General features: G+C 34.3%; 1 protein-coding gene across 1 annotated transcript; it reads left to right on the top strand.

The window, feature by feature from the left end:
* The first annotated feature begins 5607 nt into the window (after positions 1 to 5607).
* LOC149779297 (uncharacterized) lies at positions 5608 to 22545 on the top strand. Its single transcript, XM_089940323.1, has 3 exons — positions 5608 to 6006; positions 6726 to 6920; positions 22156 to 22545. Exons 1-3 carry the CDS (start codon positions 5608 to 5610, stop codon positions 22543 to 22545), a joined length of 984 nt encoding a protein of 327 aa, XP_089796449.1.
* The last annotated feature ends 314 nt before the right edge of the window (positions 22546 to 22859 follow it).

Here is a 22859-nt window from a genome sequence, read left to right as displayed (position 1 = left end):
TCTGTGTGTGTATGTACGGGAGTGGGGAGGTGCGGCCAGATTATAGGGAGGGGGCTGACTATCCACCTCCACACTGTGGTTCTGCCGTTTGTATGGCTCGAGAAAGTCCCTCTTTCTCTATGTGGTAGCTACTCTTCACTTCATTGTTCTGAAGAAAAGAGAAATAAATGTGTTGAGCAAAATTAACATTACTTCTATTTCTTGAAATGTGACATCATCTGTACATAGTTTAAATGTGTTTACCAACATTTTGTAAATGGACTTTTGCATATGCATAAGTAACATTGAAAAGGTAAGCTCATTTTCTTGCATGAGTTTCATGTATGAATGCTGACAAGTACATGAAAGTTTGCAATGCCTTTGCTTCTTCTCTTTACTTGCTGGACATTTACTTCACAACCTGTGTAGGAGTTAAAATTTTAGACGTGTATTCCGATCATCATTGTTTTGACACACATAAGGATTTCTCATGAATATGTGTATCAATTAAAGTACATCGTTGCTAAATAATAACAAGTTGACAAGTGCTTGGTCTACCAAGTCAAACGCTTACATAATCATACTGAGCTTAGATAATACAATGTTATATGTTTCGTTTGTTTTTTCTAAAGTATCCTATCAGTCTGACATTGAACAGCAATACTGCATGGTGGTGTATCTAGTCCCTGTAATAAGAGTACCAAAAACGTGTTTCATGCCTTTGCAGTAGATATGGTAGGCACACATGAAATCTTCTGCATGTCTGTACAATAGTTGACAAATGCACCAAACCTTTTTGCTTACTTTTACAACTAATTGTTGATCATAAAGTTTGACATATTACCAATATATTATAGTTTTTCGCAACAAAAAATTGCATAACTTAATTATTGACTCATATGCTGATACAATTTGCGAGGCCTTTGGAATCCGTATCAACTATGAAGCTATATAAACCATGTAAACAGGGAATAAATAGAAAGTTCACTTTGACATTAAAATGCACCACTGGATATGTCATACCATCTACTGTCTTTGGTTCTCTCTAATGCATTATCTTCAAAATTCTCATTCAGTACCTAACACCAATTAGAGCTGCTTTAGAAGGTGTAATCTTTACACCGACAACATTAAAGTATTTCAAACAATTCCTTTTAACTATGGTTCTGTATATATTGTGAATAATAATGCTATACTCTCCACACTGAACGGATATTAGTATTCACACTCACAAGCAATGGGTTGTGGGTTTGACTCGGACCTAGACCTTCTTCCATTGACGCAGTGGTCTATATTTTGGCAAACAAAGTAATTTACGCCCAGTGCCTCAACAAGAAGGGGTAATTAGCTTTTACAAATAAACACGATCAATAACATCAAGTATTCACAACATTCTGGCCTTGGCAGAAAACTTTTTTTGTCATTAGTAATATTGTTGAACCGGCATGAAATAAGCATGGGTAGGCACAATACTTTTTTTCGGGGGGGGGGGGAGATAATAATCAGGGAGTGGGCGAAACCAAAATCAAAGGGACACACACTCACGCTCGTCATGGTAAAGCAGAATTCATTCTAGGTGGTAGGAGTGAGGCTATTATGATTTGCAAACACCCTCCCACTAAACTCTCTCTCTCTCTCTCTCTCTCTCTCATTGATCGTTCTTTTGCTAGGTATATTTGTGGCGAGGGGTAGGGGCAGACAACCTGCAATAAAATAGCAAGATAAAGATGTATAAATAGTTTACCCTCGCTTATGAACAAACTTCTCTCGGTCTACATATTGTTAGCCCTGTCATAACCCTTAATTTTTTGTTGATCTGGTGTTTACGGACTCGATTAGGCCGATAAATAAGCCCTTCACTCGTGATGCTATTCATTTTCGGATGTGAGAATGATATCACTTATTCATTAAAAGCTGCAATTATCTGCATGCAAATTTGGGGCACACATCGATGTATATTTTATACACTTGTCGGTATTTCTCGTGGCTGTGCAGCTACCGTCGGCTGAAGGGTTCTTTTGGTGACATGTATATTATATTTCCTGAGCAAATCATATGCTTCGTGACTTGTAAATCGACCTGGAATATTACAACTATATGTCATGTGGCCATTTGGAATTTCGCGCATGATATGGTTGCCACAAATTACCAGTATGTGTCCAAAGTGTACGCGGGTTTGTTCCGGAATGATTTGCATGCAGCAAGATTGCATATTTTAATGAACAGGTGACATCAAAATCATACCATCGTCCATTAGTATCAACACATATTTGTGGGGTTGATTTATCAGACTAGGACTCAGTTATCTGGCGAGAAAACACTCTTGGTACTACATTTGGCAGGCGTCGTCTGCTGGTCGTAATACCAAGTGTCTCTAATTTTAAAGGCGGTATCGAAATCGTCGTCTCTCAAAAGGTCACTGATCGGATGACGCATGGTATCAGCTACTGAATGTAATTAACAACGAAAGTAGAAATGCACCGTTCCCTACAGCACGTAACTTCCGCTTTGTCTTACGGAAATTGCCGAGCGCGAAATCTGCTAGGAGCGTGCTGCCTTGTGCGATAAAAAAATCGATGTCTTGTAGTCATTATTTTCATTAATGACGAGTTATTTGACATAATACCTTTACAAACAACATCTAGAAGATTACATTTATAACATAAACGAAAATTGTGTGATTTCACTAGTAGACCTTCAAATAACTGATAAAATATTTTTTTATAAAAACAAAATCTGTACAAGACATAATTTGTAAAACCACTCAATATAATTTGACCACGTTTTTTGTGACAAAATGATGACGGCTCTTTATCAGGTAGGGTCACCGTTGTTAATAATAAGAAAAGTATCTGATTTCTCATTGATTGCTCGTAATAACGTGGCCATATTTGACGAGTAACCTTTGTGGCATGAAGGTTTTCAAATTTGTTTACATAATACGATTATCCATTAAACATAACCATCAGTACTTAAGTAAAGACTCCATTGATTACTTCTTAAAAGGCAAAATATAGAATTCGAACATTTTGACAAGAACATCTTTATTATGCGTGTAAATTATGCCAATCTGCCATCAGATTTGACTGTAGCTACTAAACTTAGAACATCTTTTTATAATTTCATTTCAAAGTCGCTTAATATAATTTGATCAAATTTTACACGAAACATCCTAACTTAAACGCCTTTCACGTTTATAGAAATGATACTTATTCTCCATCAGATATGGCCACCATGACTAAAACTAGAAAATATTGTATGCATCATTGTCTAAAAGAACCAAAGAACTACTTAACAGAATTTGGCCAGCTCTGAATAGACCAGGGACCTTTCAATGGTTTATAAATAGAGTAGGTGTGCGAACAAATATAAATAAAGGACTGGAAAAAAGAATCAAATATATTGATTTCATAACACATACAATAAACTTCACTAAAACAAGTTTCTAAAGAAAGGATCCTGCTTCAGTACATTAATATTCTTAAGTTCCACTCTTGCACTCGGATGAAGTCTTTAAACAAGTACATCAAAATATCTTTAAGTACAATTTCCACTATGATTTGGCGGCTGGATATAGTACCGTAAATGCGCTTATTTGTCCGGTTTTACAAAGTTACATTTCTGTCCTTGCATAATACTTTTTTGTTGAGTCTTTGAATTATTGGTCTGCGCCAATCATGCAATCTCATAAACCGAGTACCCTATACAATAATAGATTCAAAATATCACATACTTGCCCTTTTCAAACTATCTCTAACGCAAAGAGCGTTTTCTCCATTTAATTACGTTTCCAATATTGATAACAAGATTGGTTTATTCTCGGACACTGCATTTCATGAAGAATTATGACGTCAGTATGACATAAACTTGGTAATGATGGCAATTTCCATTGTATACACCCATTTAACGAAAGTTCCTGAGTATTTGATGTAATCTGTTCTGAAGGTTGGGAGACTGGTAAGCGTCCATTTTGGTTTCCAAATAAGAGCTTAAGTTCTGCTGTATATATTCTCAGTACAACTTAGTATGTGTGTTCCCATGGCTCAGTAAAGTAATCGTATTGGTCCTAGCGTCAGTAACTCCAAGGTTAAGGTAACTATTGCAAATATAGTTTTTGTTATTCATTTCATTTCTGAATAATAACTTACATTCTGGTAAATGGATTTCAGAAAACTTAATTAGATGCATTATTTTTTATTTGCAAGAGAAAGACCCGTATTGACATTGGCATGAGTAGCTCCAACGACCAGGTTACTGCTCCTAAAACTAGATTTTGCCAATGCATTTTACTTCCGGGTAATAATGTTTTTATTAACAAATCTGAACATAACCTAGTCTCTGTATTCACCTTTGACCAAGCAAGAAATTTATTGATTGATAGACGATTAGCACAGTGGTCATGGCACACTATTGCTAGAAATAGCTTTTGGCTATGCATTTAATTTACGGACAATAATCTCAGCTTTTACACAACACATTAGTATAAAGCTTTGCATATGCCTTTCCCCTACCTGATACAGGTCCCGATTGATTTGGGTGTGTGTGTGTTTTAACGTCAAAGTTGCTGTTACTAAAAGTAGATTTGGGTATGATTTTATTCTGTACCAGAACTTTAAGATATTTTTCATCGATTTCAACGAGGCTTGGTATAAATATTAACATATTTTTCCTACCGATTCGAGACTCGATGGCGTGACGTACAATGTGTATATGTAAATAAAAAAAGATTTCATCCTTGCATATTATCCGTGAACAATAACCAAATTCTTAAACATATGTCAAGTAAACTGGATACGTATTTTTCCATTCATTGCAAAAGAGCTCTATGTATGTCAGAGTTACTAGTTTGAAGGTCAAGGTAACTTTTATCAAAACTATTATTTGTTTCTTATATTCCATTTCTGGACAAGGACTATACATGGCCTCCGCGTATGTGCTATCAGCAGTGCAAATGTAAATGATAGTATTGCACCATTCACGAAATCAATCTATAGTTTTAGAAATATACACAACTAAACCTTAAAAAATCCCACACCACTGCTACACTTTCACGAGTATTATCTCCACTGTAATACGTTTACTATGAGTGTGTGTGTGTGCGTGTGATTTGGATTTTTAACGTAGCTTTAACAATTTGCACCGCGACAGTTTATAGTGATGTCTAGCACTGGGGCATCATGCCGCAGACATGTAGTATGATGTCCCACCCAGTCACATTATCCTGACACCAGGCCGACCAGTCCTAACACTAACTTTTTCTTAATGCTGAGTACCAAGCGAGGCAGCTGTTTGTACCATTTGTTATGACCCGGCCAGGGATCGAACCCACTACCTCCCGCATCCGAGGCGGACGTTCTAACCACTAGGCCACCGGAGCTGTGTTACTATGAGTAAGGACCTTCTTTGTTATACATGAAGAGAAGAAAAACACATTTGATGATAAAATGGAATATATATATATATATATATATATATATATATATATATATATATATATATATATATATATATATATATATATATATGCATATATATATAGTGTAAAGAATCATTTTATTCATGCATAGTATTTTCATTGTTTATGACAGTATCTTGCAGGTTGAATTAAATCCAAGTCTTAATACGACAATGCGAGTTCATTTTCCACAGTCAGTATGTGTATTTGGCGCTGTAGCAGTATGTGTCTTGGTGTACCTTTTATATGCTCAAAATGCACAATTAGCAACTGTTTATACAAATATCTTTAATCAATCGGCACATCATGGAGAGAGAAAATCAGCTATACCCCAGCTGAGCTTTGTACCGATGATGATTTCGTCAAAGAGGAACACCAGCTTTGACTACAGAGCAGTGATGAAAGAATTAAATGATGCTCGAGTACCGATGGATGATCCACGTCTAATTCAGATGATCCGAGATTATTACATTGACCCGCCATCTTTGGAGCCTTATAATCTTGAAAACCCTGACAGTCTAGAATATTCCAAAGGACAGGCCCCGTTTGTAGATAGCCGACTAAATTACATTGTAAGTGTTTATTGGGATGCTATTGTAATTTTGGTACTCAACAGCATGAATAAATTACATCCCCCAATTTGTTGTCAGTCAAATAAATTACATGTAAGTGGATCTTGGGTTGCTATGTTAAGGAAATTTTAGTATTGTATATTTTAAATGATAACATTTGAGGTGAGACAACTAAAGTTAGGGTGTATCTATTGAGAATTTGTAGATTTAAATACTTAACAGGACCAACGTTAACCAGATTAAAGTATAACATCGGGGATTAAAGTATAGCATCGGGGATTAAAGCATAGGGATTATAGTATAACATCGGGGATTAAAGTATAACATCGGGGATTAAAGTATAACATAGGTTATTAAAGTTTAGCATCGGGGATTAAGGTATAATATCGGGGATTAAAGAATAACATAGGTGATTAAACTATAACATCAGGTACACTTTGGGATGTGCCTAATCAGCATAAGAAAATATTTTTATTAAATGTTTTCCATGGACCCATTAGTGGATATGCAACTAAGTTACATCGTAAGTGAAATTTGGGTTGTGTATTTCGGGAAAGTTAGCAATCAGTACTTTGTATCATACTTAAACGAGTTGCTAACGTACGTGGAACTATTAATTTGGGCTGCTTCTCAATATATATATATATATATATATATATATATATATATATATATATATATATATATATATATATATATATATATATATTGGTTTACAGGAAGGTGGTTTCTATGTGGAAGCAGGTGCTCTTAATGGGGAAAAAGGATCCAATACCTTGTTCTTCGAGAAGGTCCGGAAGTGGAACGGGCTGCTTGTAGAGGCTGATCCTGAGAGTTACGCCGTGTTGAAGTCTAAGCATAGGAAAGCATTTTCGATCAATGCTTGCCTGAGCATAAAAAACTATTCAAGCGTGGTATGTTGCTGGATATTTAAAATTGTCCATCACCTTACATATATCCGATCCAGATCTATGGAGCTGGCATTTAGCGTTGCAAGTTCCTGTTTGTCTTTCTGACATACAGTTTTTTAATTACTCATGGACTAAAACCGAATTTGGTTTGACTGTTTATATTCAACATTTTCTTGTACTGACTGACAGAATTAATGGCCTTGTATGATTACAATAAGGTGATTCAAGCTTTCTTCATTTGCCACTTGTTTGCTTGGGCAGAGACACCAAATGCCACATGCAGTCTTCTCATAATATTTTGAAGTTGATGGCTCTGGTCAGGAGCACAATGCTAAGTCAGTAGATCAAAGCAACAAAATTGCTGCAGTATTGTAAATGGTCACAATGTTAAATTATTTTTTAAAATAGATGCATTTTGAGCCGGATAGTAACATTTAATGATAACGTTGCATGTGGACCCATTATCATTTAGAACAATATTGAGGCTCCCTAAGAAACCATGCCAAACCACACCTTCAGGATAAACAATTGTAAAAGGTATATCATCCAGAAAGAAATGTGTAGCACACATTGTAGATATAGTGGTATGGTCATATGTTGACATCATAATTTTTTTCATGTCAACATTAGATCGAGGGATGGGATCAAATTGCATCCTCCGGATGTAAACCGTCCCCATTACCTCATAGTTTTTATTGTAACTTTTAGAGAGAGTGATACCTGCAAATCTGCTCAGTAAATACAGAATGGACATGTTAAGTCTAGCATAGATAAGACTGGCTTCCTTTCATTTACTTTGATTGTAGCGCTTGATTTTAATGTCCAGTTTGATAACGTTTTTCTGGTGTAACCAAAAAGTTTTCGGTCCTGTTCACTACTAAATTCGAAACTATCATTCAAAGGTAAATATACTGCTATATTTGATTGGCTATAAACGACCATTCACATCACACATAACTTTTTACTAAGCCTTGCCATGCCTGCTTTGGATACTGTATGTCTGTTTGCTATCATCTAAAATGTTAATGTGAGCAGAGGAAATCCATGTGCTTTTGAGAGATGCTTCATGATTTGGCGAAAATGGATTATGTAAGGAGATTAGATCTCGAAGAAAGATAAACCGATGAGCAAAGAACGGCAAATAAACATAATATTTTTTCTTGTTTAACAGCTTCTCTTATGCTCTAAATATACTTGATGAACGAGTGAAGACCACTTTAAAAGATTGAATACGGTTTAAGTCAGGTGTAGAATTTCAAAATTGAATACAGGAATATGTGAATTTACAGCATGTCAAACCTATAATCAGTTGCCGTCGCATTTTTGATCACACTACAGTTATTCAAAAATTGGGCCGCTTCAATAGTAGAAATACAGTCAAAGTTTATAGACTTCGCATATTCCCACATTGTACTTGCACATTCTGAGGATGAGAATGAAACTGTTTGCCTGTTCATCACAATTATGCGTCAGCAGTTTTGCAGGTAGAGCTAGAGGCTAGAACTGCAAAAATGATGATGAATATAACATGACGAAGAAAATGACACGCTGTTGTGCAATTGAAGCATAAAAACCAAAAAACAAAACAAGCATCAAATTATGCACATTGTTTCCAATAATTGTCATGATTCTGTGTAATGCATTGTGGGTAATCTTGGCGTTTATACGGAATAATTTATAATTTGTTTCATAGTCATTTTACGAGGGTCTTGAATCATTATCCAAAGATGGCACATAAGCCTTCCATAGGATCAACTATACATTCATGACGAAAACGTTAGAGTCTTTTGGGTTTCATGCAGAATTTATCAAATGAGTCTCTATATTTTACATAGATATATTTTCGTCAGTTATTGTTAATAATCACAAATCCCAACCATTTCCAATTCTACGAGGGGTAAGATAGGGTTGTAGTCTCTCCCCCTTGTTATACGTAATAGTGTACGAACCCTTCGCTGTCAGAATCCGAGTCGACAGTGATATACAAGGCATACAGATACCTGGTATAAAAGAGACCTGTAAGATCTCGCTCTATGCAGATGACATCACGGGTTTCTGTTGCACAGACAAATCTATTGAAAAATACCTCTTTTGGGCAAAAACATATGAAAAAACATCAGGCACAAAAATATATCTCAATAAATGAAACGGAATGTTTCTGGGCAAATGGCGAAACCGCAGCGATCACCCCTTCGGCATTACATGGATTTACAACCAACAAATAGTTGGTTTTCTTTTTGGCAACAAGCTAACACGTGATGAACACTGAAACAAAAATTTCTTTAAATTCCAAAGAACTTTACTCCTTTACAAAAGCAAGAAGCTACCTCTTGTGTCGAAATCAACCATTGTCAACCTCCTAGCATGCAGTAAAATTTGGTACACTGCAACTATAATAGACCTGTTCAAGCACTATAATACCATGATAAACAGAAATATATGGAACGCCAGAGCTGTCCTAAGATGAGAATATTTATTATATGCTGTGCTTTTGTACTTATATGATGTGCAAACTTCATTATATGCTGTGCTTGTGTACTTATATGATGTGCAAACTTCATTATATGCTGTGCATTTGTACTTATATGATGTGCAAACTTCATTATATGCTGTGCATTTGTACTTATATGATATGCAAACTTATTTATATGCTGTGCAAACTTCATTATATGCTGTGCAAACTTCATTATATGCTATGGAACGCCAGAGCTGTCTTAAGATGAGAATATTTATTATATGCTGTGCTTTTGTACTTATGTGATGTGCAAACTTCTTTATGTGCTGTGCTTTTGTACTTATATGATGTGCTAACTTCATTATATGCTGTGCTTTTGTACTTATATGATGTGCTAACTTCATTATATGCTGTGATTTTGTACTTATATGATGTGCTAACTTCATTATATGCTGTGCAAACTTCATTATATCCTATGGAACGCCAGAGCTGTCTTAAGATGAGAATATTCATTATGTGCTGTGCTTTTGTACTTATATGATGTGCAAACTTCATTATATGCTGTGCTTTTGTACTTATATGATGTGCTAACTTCATTATATGCTGTGCATTTGTACTTACATGATGTGCAAACTTCATTATATGCTGTGCATTTGTACTTATATGATGTGCAAACTTCATTATATGCTGTGCATTTGTACTTATATGATGTGCAAACTTCATTATATGATGTGCTTTTGTACTTATATGATGTGCGGCCTTCATTATATGCTGTGCTTTTGTACTTATATGATGTGCAAACTTCATTATATGCTGTGCATTTATACTTATATGATGTGCAAATTTCATTATATGCTGTGCATTTGTACTTATATGATGTGCAAACTTCATTATATGCTTTCCTTTCTTCCTTATATGATGTGCAAACTTCTTTATACGAAACTTCATTATAATGAGATGGCCGATAGCTGCCGCCAGAATACAACATCAAAGTAACATGAATCTGTCATCAACTTGTTATTAGCAAGTGTGACTTTCATTCATGTCAAAATTAATTGCTTTTAGACTCCCAGCTAACTGTCCAGCTAGAATGCCCCTATTTCAGTTCCCTGTGTTTGAAAGCTAGCTTTAAATATGGGGGTTCTATATTGTATTGTGCATAATAGATAATAGGTGATATTTTGTACCAAAATAAGATTAGCTGACTGTTATTGTGATGTGTTTGATTGATAGGCACTCCAAATACATTGTTTGAATAGTGCTGTGATTTTTTTATTACAAGAATACTTAGCTTTTATCTTGAAATATAATCAAGAATTCCAAGAGGAAGAAATGATAAGAATTCTATATTATTTGTATTCAGTATTTTGTATTATCACATATTCAGTGTATCACATACCTACACATACTAATGTGAGCCTCAGTTATATATATATATATATATATATATATATATATATATATATATATATATATATATATATATATATAGCTTTATACCACAGTAAAAAAAATTATGTTTATAGTATCAGTTAAGTTTAAGTTCAATAACAGTTCAATAGCAATAAATTCAATAACAATGCTTCTCTTCAAAATCAATTTTGACAATTTGTTTTATTTACATATCATCAATAGGAAAATAAATATCAAGTTCGTTACTTGGATGGGGAGGTAACATTTAATATAGCCATGGTATATTATGTTACACATTTGTATTAGAGACTATTATAGTTCATGAATCAGGCAGCAAGTCACATCATGGTTATTGGTTTGGACGTTTTTTGTGGATTTATCACAAGTTGTCAGCACACAATAGGCTATACATGGCGGCTAGTCTGGCAATCGCTTTAGACCACTAGGTCTCTCGTGTTCCCTGGTTTCGATGTCCCAGCCGTAAGTACTGGATGTTTGTAAATTTTTACTGGTATAATCATTTAAAGTTTCTTTATTGTCAACATATAAGTACAATGTTTCTTGGTATTTGTGATATGAATAGGTAAGAATTTTAGAGTTTAGAATATAATTGTTTTGCCTTATTGAGTGAAGAGAGATGTGTTAAGATATAGGCAAGTCCACAAATGTAATATTTGTATAATCATAAATGGGGTAAGAGCGAGAGGGAATTCTATCAAACCGGAAATACTACTAATGAACAGCATATTTATTTTTATTTGCATTACAGAAGGAAATAATGTTTCAAACAAAATTTATTTCGACAGCATACTTTTTTTTACTTGTCATGCGTACACACAAATCATTATATGTCACAGAGAGAGAGAGAGAGAGAGGACCGGATTATCCATATTGCAAAATGGGCAACATGGCCATGGCCACCAAGGCTCAAGGGGCCCTGTATAGTATCGTCTGATTTCACAGGCAGTATAGTTAATAGTACTGAACCATATATATGGACAAGGCAGGATAGCTTTGGGCCCCTATGTTGGCTGTGCACAGGGTCCCCAAAGGCCTTAATCCGGTCCGGTATATATAAATTACAATACCAAATAACAGATACTGATTATGCACCCATATATATTGCAGTAGCATAAAATAGTTATTACATGGTTGGTAGAGTGCTCTACTTTATATATCAACCTGTTCTCATTTCTTAGGCATTTATGAAAACTTGGCTGAGAACACTGACAGGGGTCTCCTTTCTCTTCTATTCACCTACTGGTCATCATTATTTTAGCTTGAATTTTAAATAAAGCAATGATTGTTTACACATCTGGAACAGAATATTACGTCTGCTCACTTGGAAATGAAAATCAGAAAATACATTTTAAGAAGTCTCATCATTTCAAATTATTTGATTCATGAAGTTCATTTGAAATGAGCAACATACATGCTTAGAATTGGAAACAAATTTCTTTGTAGCCATAAAGACTAGTAGAGTGAGAAATTTACTTGTCCTGCTGATCTTTCAATACTTCACTAGTCTTTCACGCAACATACTGTCAGACAGGTATCAAGAGAACTAGCCATTGAACTAATGAAATTATGTAAATTACTAGTCGGACAGAAAATGTACTAGTCTTGGACTAGACGACTACCAGTAATTTCGACGCCTGTGAATATATATATATATATATATCATGTGTGATGTCATCTTGTTGCTGAACTGCAATCAAACTAGTAAATGAATACTACTTATGCATATTTTCAAAACCTTTAATTGAGAGCAATGATTTTTTTGTCTTCAAAAGGTTTATTATATGTGCATAATTTCTTTTCTTATCTTCAAGTTATTAAAGAAAAGATGAGCTTTTGGGATGGCATGTTGTCTGTCCATTAGTATTTTTCTTATCACCACTTATCGTAATTTAATTTGGAGGATTATCATGACACTTTATGCACACATGTTCATTCTGTGGTCTACTCGGTTGTAAACGAAAATGGTGTTACTCCGACATTTAATATGGCTACCACAGCAGGCATCTTGAAATCTTGTTATTACTGCTAGTTAATGGAATTGAATGAATGATAAAAAAAATTAAAGTCGCCTATGCATCGGGTGCTTTTGCGACTGGTTAAGTCTCGAATGTCGAGATTCTGAACTGTATGAATGGTACCACTACAGTTCCGTGTTTATGTTTGAGTGTCACACTTCTTAATTGGTCTGTCTGGACGAGGCAAAAGTGGAAAGAAATTTAGGATAGACCCTCAACACCAAACAAACAATTTCCAATCTGCCAACTAATAAGAGCGTTTTATTAAATTCAATTAGCAATTCCAATAATAGTTAACACCAAATATTCCCAGCTAAAAGAATTAAGTTATTGTGAATTCAGCCCTCAGTTACATTTATTCAATCTTGGTTGCATATTACAAGTTAAATTTCTACAAGAGTATTAAACTACCAATCAAATTTGAGTTAATATATCGAACCTTGCAAGTTGCAAATCCAGCCAAAGAATTCTACCTCCAATCAGATGCAGCCTTACATAGTTAGTATGTTTGAGTTAGCTCAAGGTCTCACTGGATGGTTTCGCATTTTGACCCCCCCCCCCCAATTTTTAAGGTAGAAAGCATGAACCTAATTATCACAAGCCTAGCATTTATAAATTCATACATAAGCTAAATCTATAATGTGGTTTAGATTTACTTTGAGTTAGGCTTGAAAACAGGTTGGCATGTTGGTGACTACCTGTCACAGTTAGATGAGCATTGGAGATCAAATGCGTAACTTGTGCTGCAAATGAGCTGCCGACTTGGCTTACGTATTTATGTTACCTCCCCATCCAATTAACGAACTTGATATTTATTTTCCTATTGATGATATGTAAATAAAACAAATCGTCAAAATTGATTTTGAAGAGAGCATTGTTATTGAACTTATTGCTATTGAACTGTTATTGAACTTAAACTTAACTGATACTATAAACATAATATGTTTACTGTGGTATAAAGCTATATATATATATATATATATATATATATATATATATATATATATATATATATATATATATCAAACTGAGGCTGACATTAGTATGTATAGATATGTGATACACTGAATATGTGATATTACAAAATACTGAATACAAATAATATAGAATTCTTATCATTTCTTCCTCTTGGAATTTTTGATTATATTACATACTCCGTGTCTTCAAGATAAAGTTAAGTATTCTTGTAAAAAATAAAATCACAACACTATTCAGACAATGTATTTGGAGTGCATGTCAATCAACCACATCACAATAACAGTCAGCTAATCTTATTTTGGTACAAAATATCACCTACAATCTATTATGCACAATGCAATATAAAAATAACTTAACATACAAGAGAAGAACAGATTTTGAAAATTCTACTATCGAATCAATATGGATAGAGTTAAGTTTCCTCAGTAGCAAATCACTCTATATATGCTCAGCATACCGACCCCCAAACTCCCTCTCCTCATGGACTGACCAATTTGAACACGAGTTAGAGGTTGCTTTATCTTCCAACAATGAAGTAATTATCATGGGAGACTTTAATATTGACCTCATCTCTGATACTAACACTAAATGGCTACATATGATACAACTGCACGACCTTACACAGGTAATATATGCTCCAACAAGAGTAACAGCCTGTACTTCTACTCTGATCGACCACATCTATACTACCCATCCAACCAATCTCTACGAGATAAACGTACCATGTTTCCCTATTAGTGATCACTATCCTATATGTGCAACTCGTAAGCAACAGGGCGCAAAGAAAAACAACTTACACTCCTACATGCAGTACAGATGTTTCAAAAACTTTTCTGAAAATGAATTTCTCTCCGAACTATCACAAAACATTAACGCAATATATTTCCCTAACATAGACCCAGATTATGACTTGTCTAACTGGAATCACTGTTTCCTTACTATCCTAAATAAACATGCCCCCACACGATCAAAACAACCAGAATGGTATACTAATGAAATCGCTGAGGCACAACACAAACGAAACTACTACCATAAACATAAAGAATACACAAACTATCATTTATGGCGAAACAAAGTCAAATCAATCATTGTAAAACACAAACGCTCCTTTCTCAAAGAAGCCATCATATCAAAGTCCGATAACAGATCCATCTGGAATCACTTACGAAATCTAACTTCAACGAAACCTTCACCTCTAGCTCCATGTGAAATTATAGTTGATGGCACTAAATATACTGAAGAGCTCGATATTGCAAACCAGCTGAACCATTTGTTTTACTAATATCTCCCAAACGCTTGAAAGGTCTAAAAATACAGAGCCTAATTTAGACAAACTTACTAAATTCGTGAATGAAAGGGTACCCGATCATGTTTGTTTCAACATTCCCTTAATAACAATAAATGACACTTTTGATATTTTAAATAAACTTGACACAAACAAATCAGCTGGTCTAGATGGAATTCACCCCAGAACTCTGAAATGTCGGCTTTATCAATCTCAGAGTCGTTGAAAGAAATAATTAACTGTAGTATCACTTCCAATAAATTCCCGCAGTCATTGAAGTTAGCAAACGTATTCGCAACTTACAAGTGAAATGAAAAGAATGACCCATCCAACTATCGACCCATATCTGATCTATCCGTACTTTCAAAAATTATGGAAAAACATGTCAGCAAGCATATTTTCAGATATCTTGACAAGTATCAACTCCTCCATAGATCACAATCAGGTTTTCGAAAGAATCATTCATGTCAGACTGCAGTGACAAAACTTATAGACCAATGGCTACAAGCAGTAGAATCAGGTGAACTTACTGGTGCAATCTTCATTGATTTTAAAAAAGCATTCGATTTGGTTGACCATTCGGTGCTCATTAAAAAACTTTCAGCCTACAAGTTTTCTCCAAACTCAGTTACCTGGTTCACGTCGTATCTCACAAACAGACACCAGGTTGTTTGCACGGGTAAACATATATCCGAACCAAGTCATATCTTAAGCGGTGTTCCTCAAGGATCTATATTAATATTAAGGCCTCTTCTTTTTCTAATATTTATCAATGACTTAGCCTTGTATCCAACGCACGCTAACACAGATCTTTTCGCTGACGATTCGACATTGCATTTATCTGATAAATCGCTAGACTCCATTAAAAATAAGCTTCAAACCGACCTCAACAATATATCAGTTTGGTGTCATCAAAACAAAATGCATATTAACATCTCTAAAACGAAATGTATGACAATTGGAACAAGGCAGCGTCTATCTATTAACATGGATTTACTTCTAACTCAAAATGGCTTAGACGTATCTATTGTCAAAAATCAAAAACTTCTTGGTATCTACATTGATCAACACCTCAGCTGGAATGCGCATATCGATCACTTATGTGCAATGGTAGTCAAAAGAATAACTCTATTAAAATTGCTTTCAAAATTTCTACCTCCACAATCACTTGAAATTTACTTTTCGGGTTATATACTACCACTGATAGATTACGGCTGTACCATATGGGAAACACATCAAAATTATAATCTGTCCAGAATTGTTAGACTCCTGAAAAGGGCAGCCCGAATGATACTGAAACTTCCTGTTATGACTCCCTCAAATGTTTTGTTTTCACGTCTGAAATGGCTACCTATACAAAAACGTATTCTTTATTTTAAAGGAATCATGACATACAAGTCTTTAAACGGTCTTTCTCCAGATTATATCTCTAACATAATTGAACTAAGACCATGAAATACTGAGCGTAATCTCCGATCGACGACAAACAACGATCTCCAGATAAAAAACCAATCATTACAAAAGCTCATTTTCTGTATCAGCACCTACTGTATGGAATTCCTTACCAGTGAGGATACGTAACTCAACATCCATTGCTTCTTTTAAATTATCATTAAAGAAATTCTTTCTAGACCAGCTGGAATGATATATTAAAAGCTCTGAATAGAAAACTTTAAAATCATATCCATAATTGATACATATTTGTATGTTTTCCAGTATAGTCACAAATAGTCATTCATGTCAAATATGTACGAATGAGTGTGCGACGATACATGGTTACGTGCATGAACTTCTATTTTTATTATTTTATTACAAAAACTGAGGACCACATGGCAGATGGGTCAACCATGACCAAATGTGTTATCCTCGTTAAAGATAGTTTATTATTATTATTATTATTATTATTATTAAATCCCATATCTAAAGCTAGCTTTCAAACACAGGGAACTGAAATAGGGGCATTCTAGCTGGACAGTTAGCTGGGAGTCTAAAAGCAATTAATTTTGACATGAATGAAATTCACACTTGCTAATAACAAGTTGATGACAGATTCGTGTTACTTTGATGTTGTATTCTGGCGGCAGCTATCGGCCATCTCATTCTAATGAAGTTTCGTATAAAGAAGTTTGCACATCATTTAAGTACAAAAGCACAGCATATAATGAAGTTTCCACATCATATAAGTACAAAAGCACAGCATATGATGAAGTTTGCACTGCATATAATGAAGTTTGCACATTATATAAGTACAAAATCACAGCATATAAAGAAGTTTGCACATCATATAAGTACAAAAGCACAGCATATGATGAAGTTTGCACATTATATAAGTACAAATGCACAGCATGTAATGAAGTTTGCACATCATATAAGTACAAAAGCACAGCATATAATGAAGTTTGCACAGCATATAAGTACAAATGCACAGCATATAATGAAGTTTGCACAGCATATAAGTACAAAAGCACTGCATATAATGAAGTTTGCACATCATATAAGTACAAAAGCACAGCATATAATGAAGATTGCACAGCATATAAGTACAAAAGCACAGCATATAATGAAGTTTGCACATCATATAAGTACAAATGCACAGTATATAATGAAGTTTGCACATCATATAAGTACAAAAGCACAGTATATAATGAAGTTTGCACATCATATAAGTACAAAAGCACAGCATATGATGAAGTTTGCACATTATATAAGTACAAATGCACAGCATGTAATGAAGTTTGCACATCATATAAGTATAAATGCACAGTATATAATGAAGTTTGCACATCATATAAGTACAAAAGCACAGCATATAATGAAGTTTGCACATCATATAAGTACAAAAGCACAGCATATAATGAAGTTTGCACATCATATAAGTACAAAAGCACAGTATATGATGAAGTTTGCACATCATATAAGTACAAAAGCACAGTATATGATGAAGTTTGCACATCATATAAGTACAAAAGCACAGCATATGATGAAGTTTGCACATTATATAAGTACAAATGCACAGCATATAATGAAGTTTGCACATCATATAAGTACAAATGCACAGTATATAATGAAGTTTGCACATCATATAAGTACAAAAGCACAGTATATAATGAAGTTTGCACATCATATAAGTACAAAAGCACAGCATATGATGAAGTTTGCACATTATATAAGTACAAAAGCACAGCATATAATGAAGTTTGCACATCATATAAGTACAAATGCACAGCATATGATGAAGTTTGCACATTATATAAGTACAAATGCACAGCATGTAATGAAGTTTGCACATCATATAAGTATAAATGCACAGCATATAATGAAGTTTGCACATCATATAAGTATAAATGCACAGCATGTAATGAAGTTTGCACATCATATAAGTACAAAATCACAGTATATAATGAAGTTTGCACATCATATAAGTACAAATGCACAGCATGTAATGAAGTTTGCACATCATATAAGTATAAATGCACAGCATGTAATGAAGTTTGCACATCATATAAGTACAAAATCACAGTATATAATGAAGTTTGCACATCATATAAGTACAAATGCACAGCATGTAATGAAGTTTGCACAGCATATAAGTACAAATGCACAGTATATAATGAAGTTTGCACAGCATATAAGTACAAAAGCACTGCATATAATGAAGTTTGCACAGCATATAAGTACAAAAGCACTGCATATAATGAAGTTTGCACAGCATATAAGTACAAAAGCACTGCATATAATGAAGTTTGCACATCATATAAGTACAAAAGCACAGCATATAATGAAGTTTGCACATCATATAAGTACAAATGCACAGCATGTAATGAAGTTTGCACATCATATAAGTATAAATGCACAGCATATAATGAAGTTTGCACATCATATAAGTACAAAAGCACAGTATATAATGAAGTTTGCACATCATATAAGTACAAATGCACAGCATGTAATGAAGTTTGCACATCATATAAGTATAAATGCACAGCATGTAATGAAGTTTGCACATCATATAAGTACAAAAGCACAGTATATAATGAAGTTTGCACATCATATAAGTATAAATGCACAGCATGTAATGAAGTTTGCACATCATATAAGTACAAAAGCACAGTATATAATGAAGTTTGCACATCATATAAGTATAAATGCACAGCATATAATGAAGTTTGCACATCATATAAGTACAAAAGCACAGCATATAATGAAGTTTGCACATCATATAAGTACAAAAGCACAGCATATAATGAAGTTTGCACATCATATAAGTACAAAAAGCACAGCATATAATGAAGTTTGCACATCATATAAGTACAAATGCACAGTATATAATGAAGTTTGCACAGCATATAAGTACAAAAGCACAGCATATAATGAAGTTTGCACATCATATAAGTACAAATGCACAGCATGTAATGAAGTTTGCACATCATATAAGTACAAATGCACAGCATGTAATGAAGTTTGCACATCATATAAGTACAAATGCACAGCATATAATGAAGTTTGCACATCATATAAGTACAAAAGCACAGCATATAATGAAGTTTGCACATCATATAAGTACAAAAGCACAGCATATAATGAAGTTTGCACATCATATAAGTACAAAAGCACATCATATAATGAAGTTTGCACATCATATAAGTACAAAAGCACAGCATGTAATGAAGTTTGCATGTAATGAAGTTAGCACATCATATAAGTACAAATGCACAGCATATAATGAAGTTTGCACATCATATAAATACAAAAGCACAGCATATGATGAAGTTTGCACATTATATAAGTACAAATGCACAGCATGTAATGAAGTTTGCACATCATATAAGTACAAATGCACAGCATATAATGAAGTTTGCACATCATATAATGAAGTTTGCACATCATATAAGTATAAATGCACTGCATATAATGAAGTTTGCACAGCATATAAGTACAAAAGCACAGCATATAATGAAGTTTGCACATCATATAAGTACAAAAGCACAGCATATAATGAAGTTTGCACATCATATAAGTACAAATGCACAGCATATAATGAAGTTTGCACATCATATAAGTATAAATGCACAGCATATAATGAAGTTTGCACATCATATAAGTACAAAAGCACAGCATATAAAGAAGTTTGCACATCATATAAGTACAAAAGCACAGCATATAAAGAAGTTTGCACATTATATAAGTACAAAAGCACAGCATATAATGAAGTTTGCACATCATATAAGTACAAAAGCACAGCATATAAAGAAGTTTGCACATCATATAAGTACAAAAGCACAGCATATAATAAATATTCTCATCTTAAGACAGCTCTGGCGTTCCATAAAAATACGAGCCCTGCGAATCCAGTATATTCAAAAACTATTAGATGACAACTGACACGCAAAATGGAAACTGTTTGCCCGATACTGGATCGGACTACAACTGAGAACGCTTAACCCCACTTTAAGCGTAAATAAATATACGCACACCCTGTACGCTCCAAACTTCTACGCACACTGTAGACCACTTTCAAAGACTTCACTGCAAATAATCCAGGACTCACCATTGGCACACTACCTACCTAGACCATATACCAATTAGACCTGAATTTTTTTTGTTTTAGAACCAAAGATCAACAGATTATATGACATCGATTTCGGTAGTGTGTGGAGCAATCTACACACTAAGTTTATCGACCCAATTACCAGAGACGTGTGCTTTAAAGTCATACACGACATTTTACCCGTAAACTATACCATGTTCTTAAAACGAATTACGCAGACCAAATCATGCACTTTCTGTGGTGAAATTGAGACCACAGACCACTTATTTTTCGAATGCAAATTAGTACACCCGTTACAACACTTGGTGATCAAGTGGATTAAGAAACTTTCAAGAAATAGTTTCCACCTTTTACACTTTCTTGCGATTTGGCCTCATTCCCGTGCAGCCTCCATAACTTCGAATTAATAATCGCCCTTGATACGTGACACCTGCTTATTCCTTCACACGCGTAACCCCTCTCCCCTGAGTAGGCAACTAGCCGGAGTTTAAATGTCAGACCAAAGAAAACCCGCAACAGTCAGAGTACTACGGCTCGCCGCAAACTAAATGATTTACCCACCGCTACAAATTCTTATAATGGAACATATTTCACACTTGCCCATCAGTTACCATATTTATTTTTCTCAAATTACATTGCACGTGCCTACTTATGTGAACCTGTGTCCAGGTTCATAATGTGTAATACACACCCATATTGAACACAACTTTGTTACCTCATTAACGACTGTACTTTTTTTACACACATTTGTCACAATATCGCACACCCCCACTTTCTCAAGCCTCTCATCTCTATTTTCCCCACTGAAACCGTCCTACATTGTTGTCAAACATACGCATTCTTAAAAGTCACATGCGAAATCGTTGTACATCCAATTTTTACGTTACCTCATCATTGTCAGTTCTTAGTCATTTTATATTATATTGTATTCAACCGCATTTTATTCGCATTCTCTCATGAAATTGCATGTCCTCCTTTCGCAGTTCTGTTTGTACTCAGTAACATTCGACACCACTTGTTTATGTCTATATATAATGTATACTCTTCTACATTCATCAGAGAAATGAAATGTACATCCAATCATTTTTCGTTTCTTTGTACGGATTATATTATATTGTATGTTGTGAGTGTACGCCTGCACATGTGATATTGTAAATACTGAAAATAAATCTTTGAAAAAAAAGATATGCCAAGATATGCATGATTTCGCTGATTCCGAGAAAATTCTAGATAACCCTGGTAGATTATAAGATTAACTCAACCTTCCGGTGCGATTTAATTTGTCATCGTGCCAAGCAAACAAATATTCCGTCAGGATTATATTTCCAAAATTATGCTGCAAAGAGGGATTACTTTTATAAGCAATATATTCTTTAAGAATTTGCATGGCCACATATCCACTTAGACTTCATAATTTTTGTTTGAATTTCTCAAGGAGCCAAAACGTGTAAATTTGATCATGTTTTGAAAAGAAAATGTATTTATATTTACAATCTAAAGCTAACTGTGTTTCTTTATCCTTTTAGGTTACTTTCAACAAAGGATTTAACCTTGGACGGATCTATGACAATAAAGAAGCAATAAATTGGGTTAAACGGTTTGGAAACAAACTTCCAGTTAATACAATCCAAGTTCAGTGTTTTCCACTATATTCTATTCTTTTAGCACTCGGCCAAGCCAATGTGGATTTTTTCAGTCTTGATGTCGAGGGTGATGAACTTTATGTACTTCAAACAATTCCATTTGACAAAGTGAACATTAAAATAATGACTGTTGAATTTGTCCATAACGTAGGTGGAGAAAGAGCTCTAAAGTCATTCGTTGAGTCAAAAGGTTACGATTCGTTGCTAAAGCTACAGCGCTTCGATGGAGGAGTGAATGATATTATATTCCGAAGGAGAGGTTTATCTCATTAGGTAGGCATGGGTTTTAAAAGCTTTTCTTACTGGTCCATTTTCTAGACAAGAATGATCTTTCTGCGATTTTAATCTGCAAGTCGGAGTTGAAATATCAATTAATTTAATCAGTGTCAAGAATGGAATCACGTCTAAAGTATGAAATGTCGAGATGTTTTTGCGTCGTTTTGTCGCGTATTTTCCCAATAATGCATGCACTAGTTTAAAATACGCAATAAATCAATACAATGTTGAAAACCTATATTGATTAAAATTTCACTTGAATGAATTAATGTTGTGTCTCTTGATGCATTGAGAAGGATGAATGTTAATAC

This window comes from Sinohyriopsis cumingii, chromosome 17 (genome assembly GCF_028554795.1).
Source record: "Sinohyriopsis cumingii isolate HCF-2022 chromosome 17, ASM2855479v2, whole genome shotgun sequence".
In the NCBI taxonomy this organism is placed as follows: domain Eukaryota; kingdom Metazoa; phylum Mollusca; class Bivalvia; order Unionida; family Unionidae; genus Sinohyriopsis; species Sinohyriopsis cumingii.
The sequence above is the reverse complement of the archived record's forward strand: the minus strand, read 5'-3'. Positions and strand labels throughout refer to the sequence as shown.

Excerpts from the sequence above, each read along its gene's own strand:
- LOC149779297 (XM_089940323.1), top strand. The coding sequence starts at position 5,608 with ATGCGAGTTCATTTTCCACAGTCAGTATGTGTATTTGGCGCTGTAGCA. Across the intron at positions 6,007-6,725 it reads ATAGCCGACTAAATTACATT|GAAGGTGGTTTCTATGTGGA; the intron begins GTAAGTGTTTAT and ends ATTGGTTTACAG. Across the intron at positions 6,921-22,155 it reads TAAAAAACTATTCAAGCGTG|GTTACTTTCAACAAAGGATT; the intron begins GTATGTTGCTGG and ends TTATCCTTTTAG.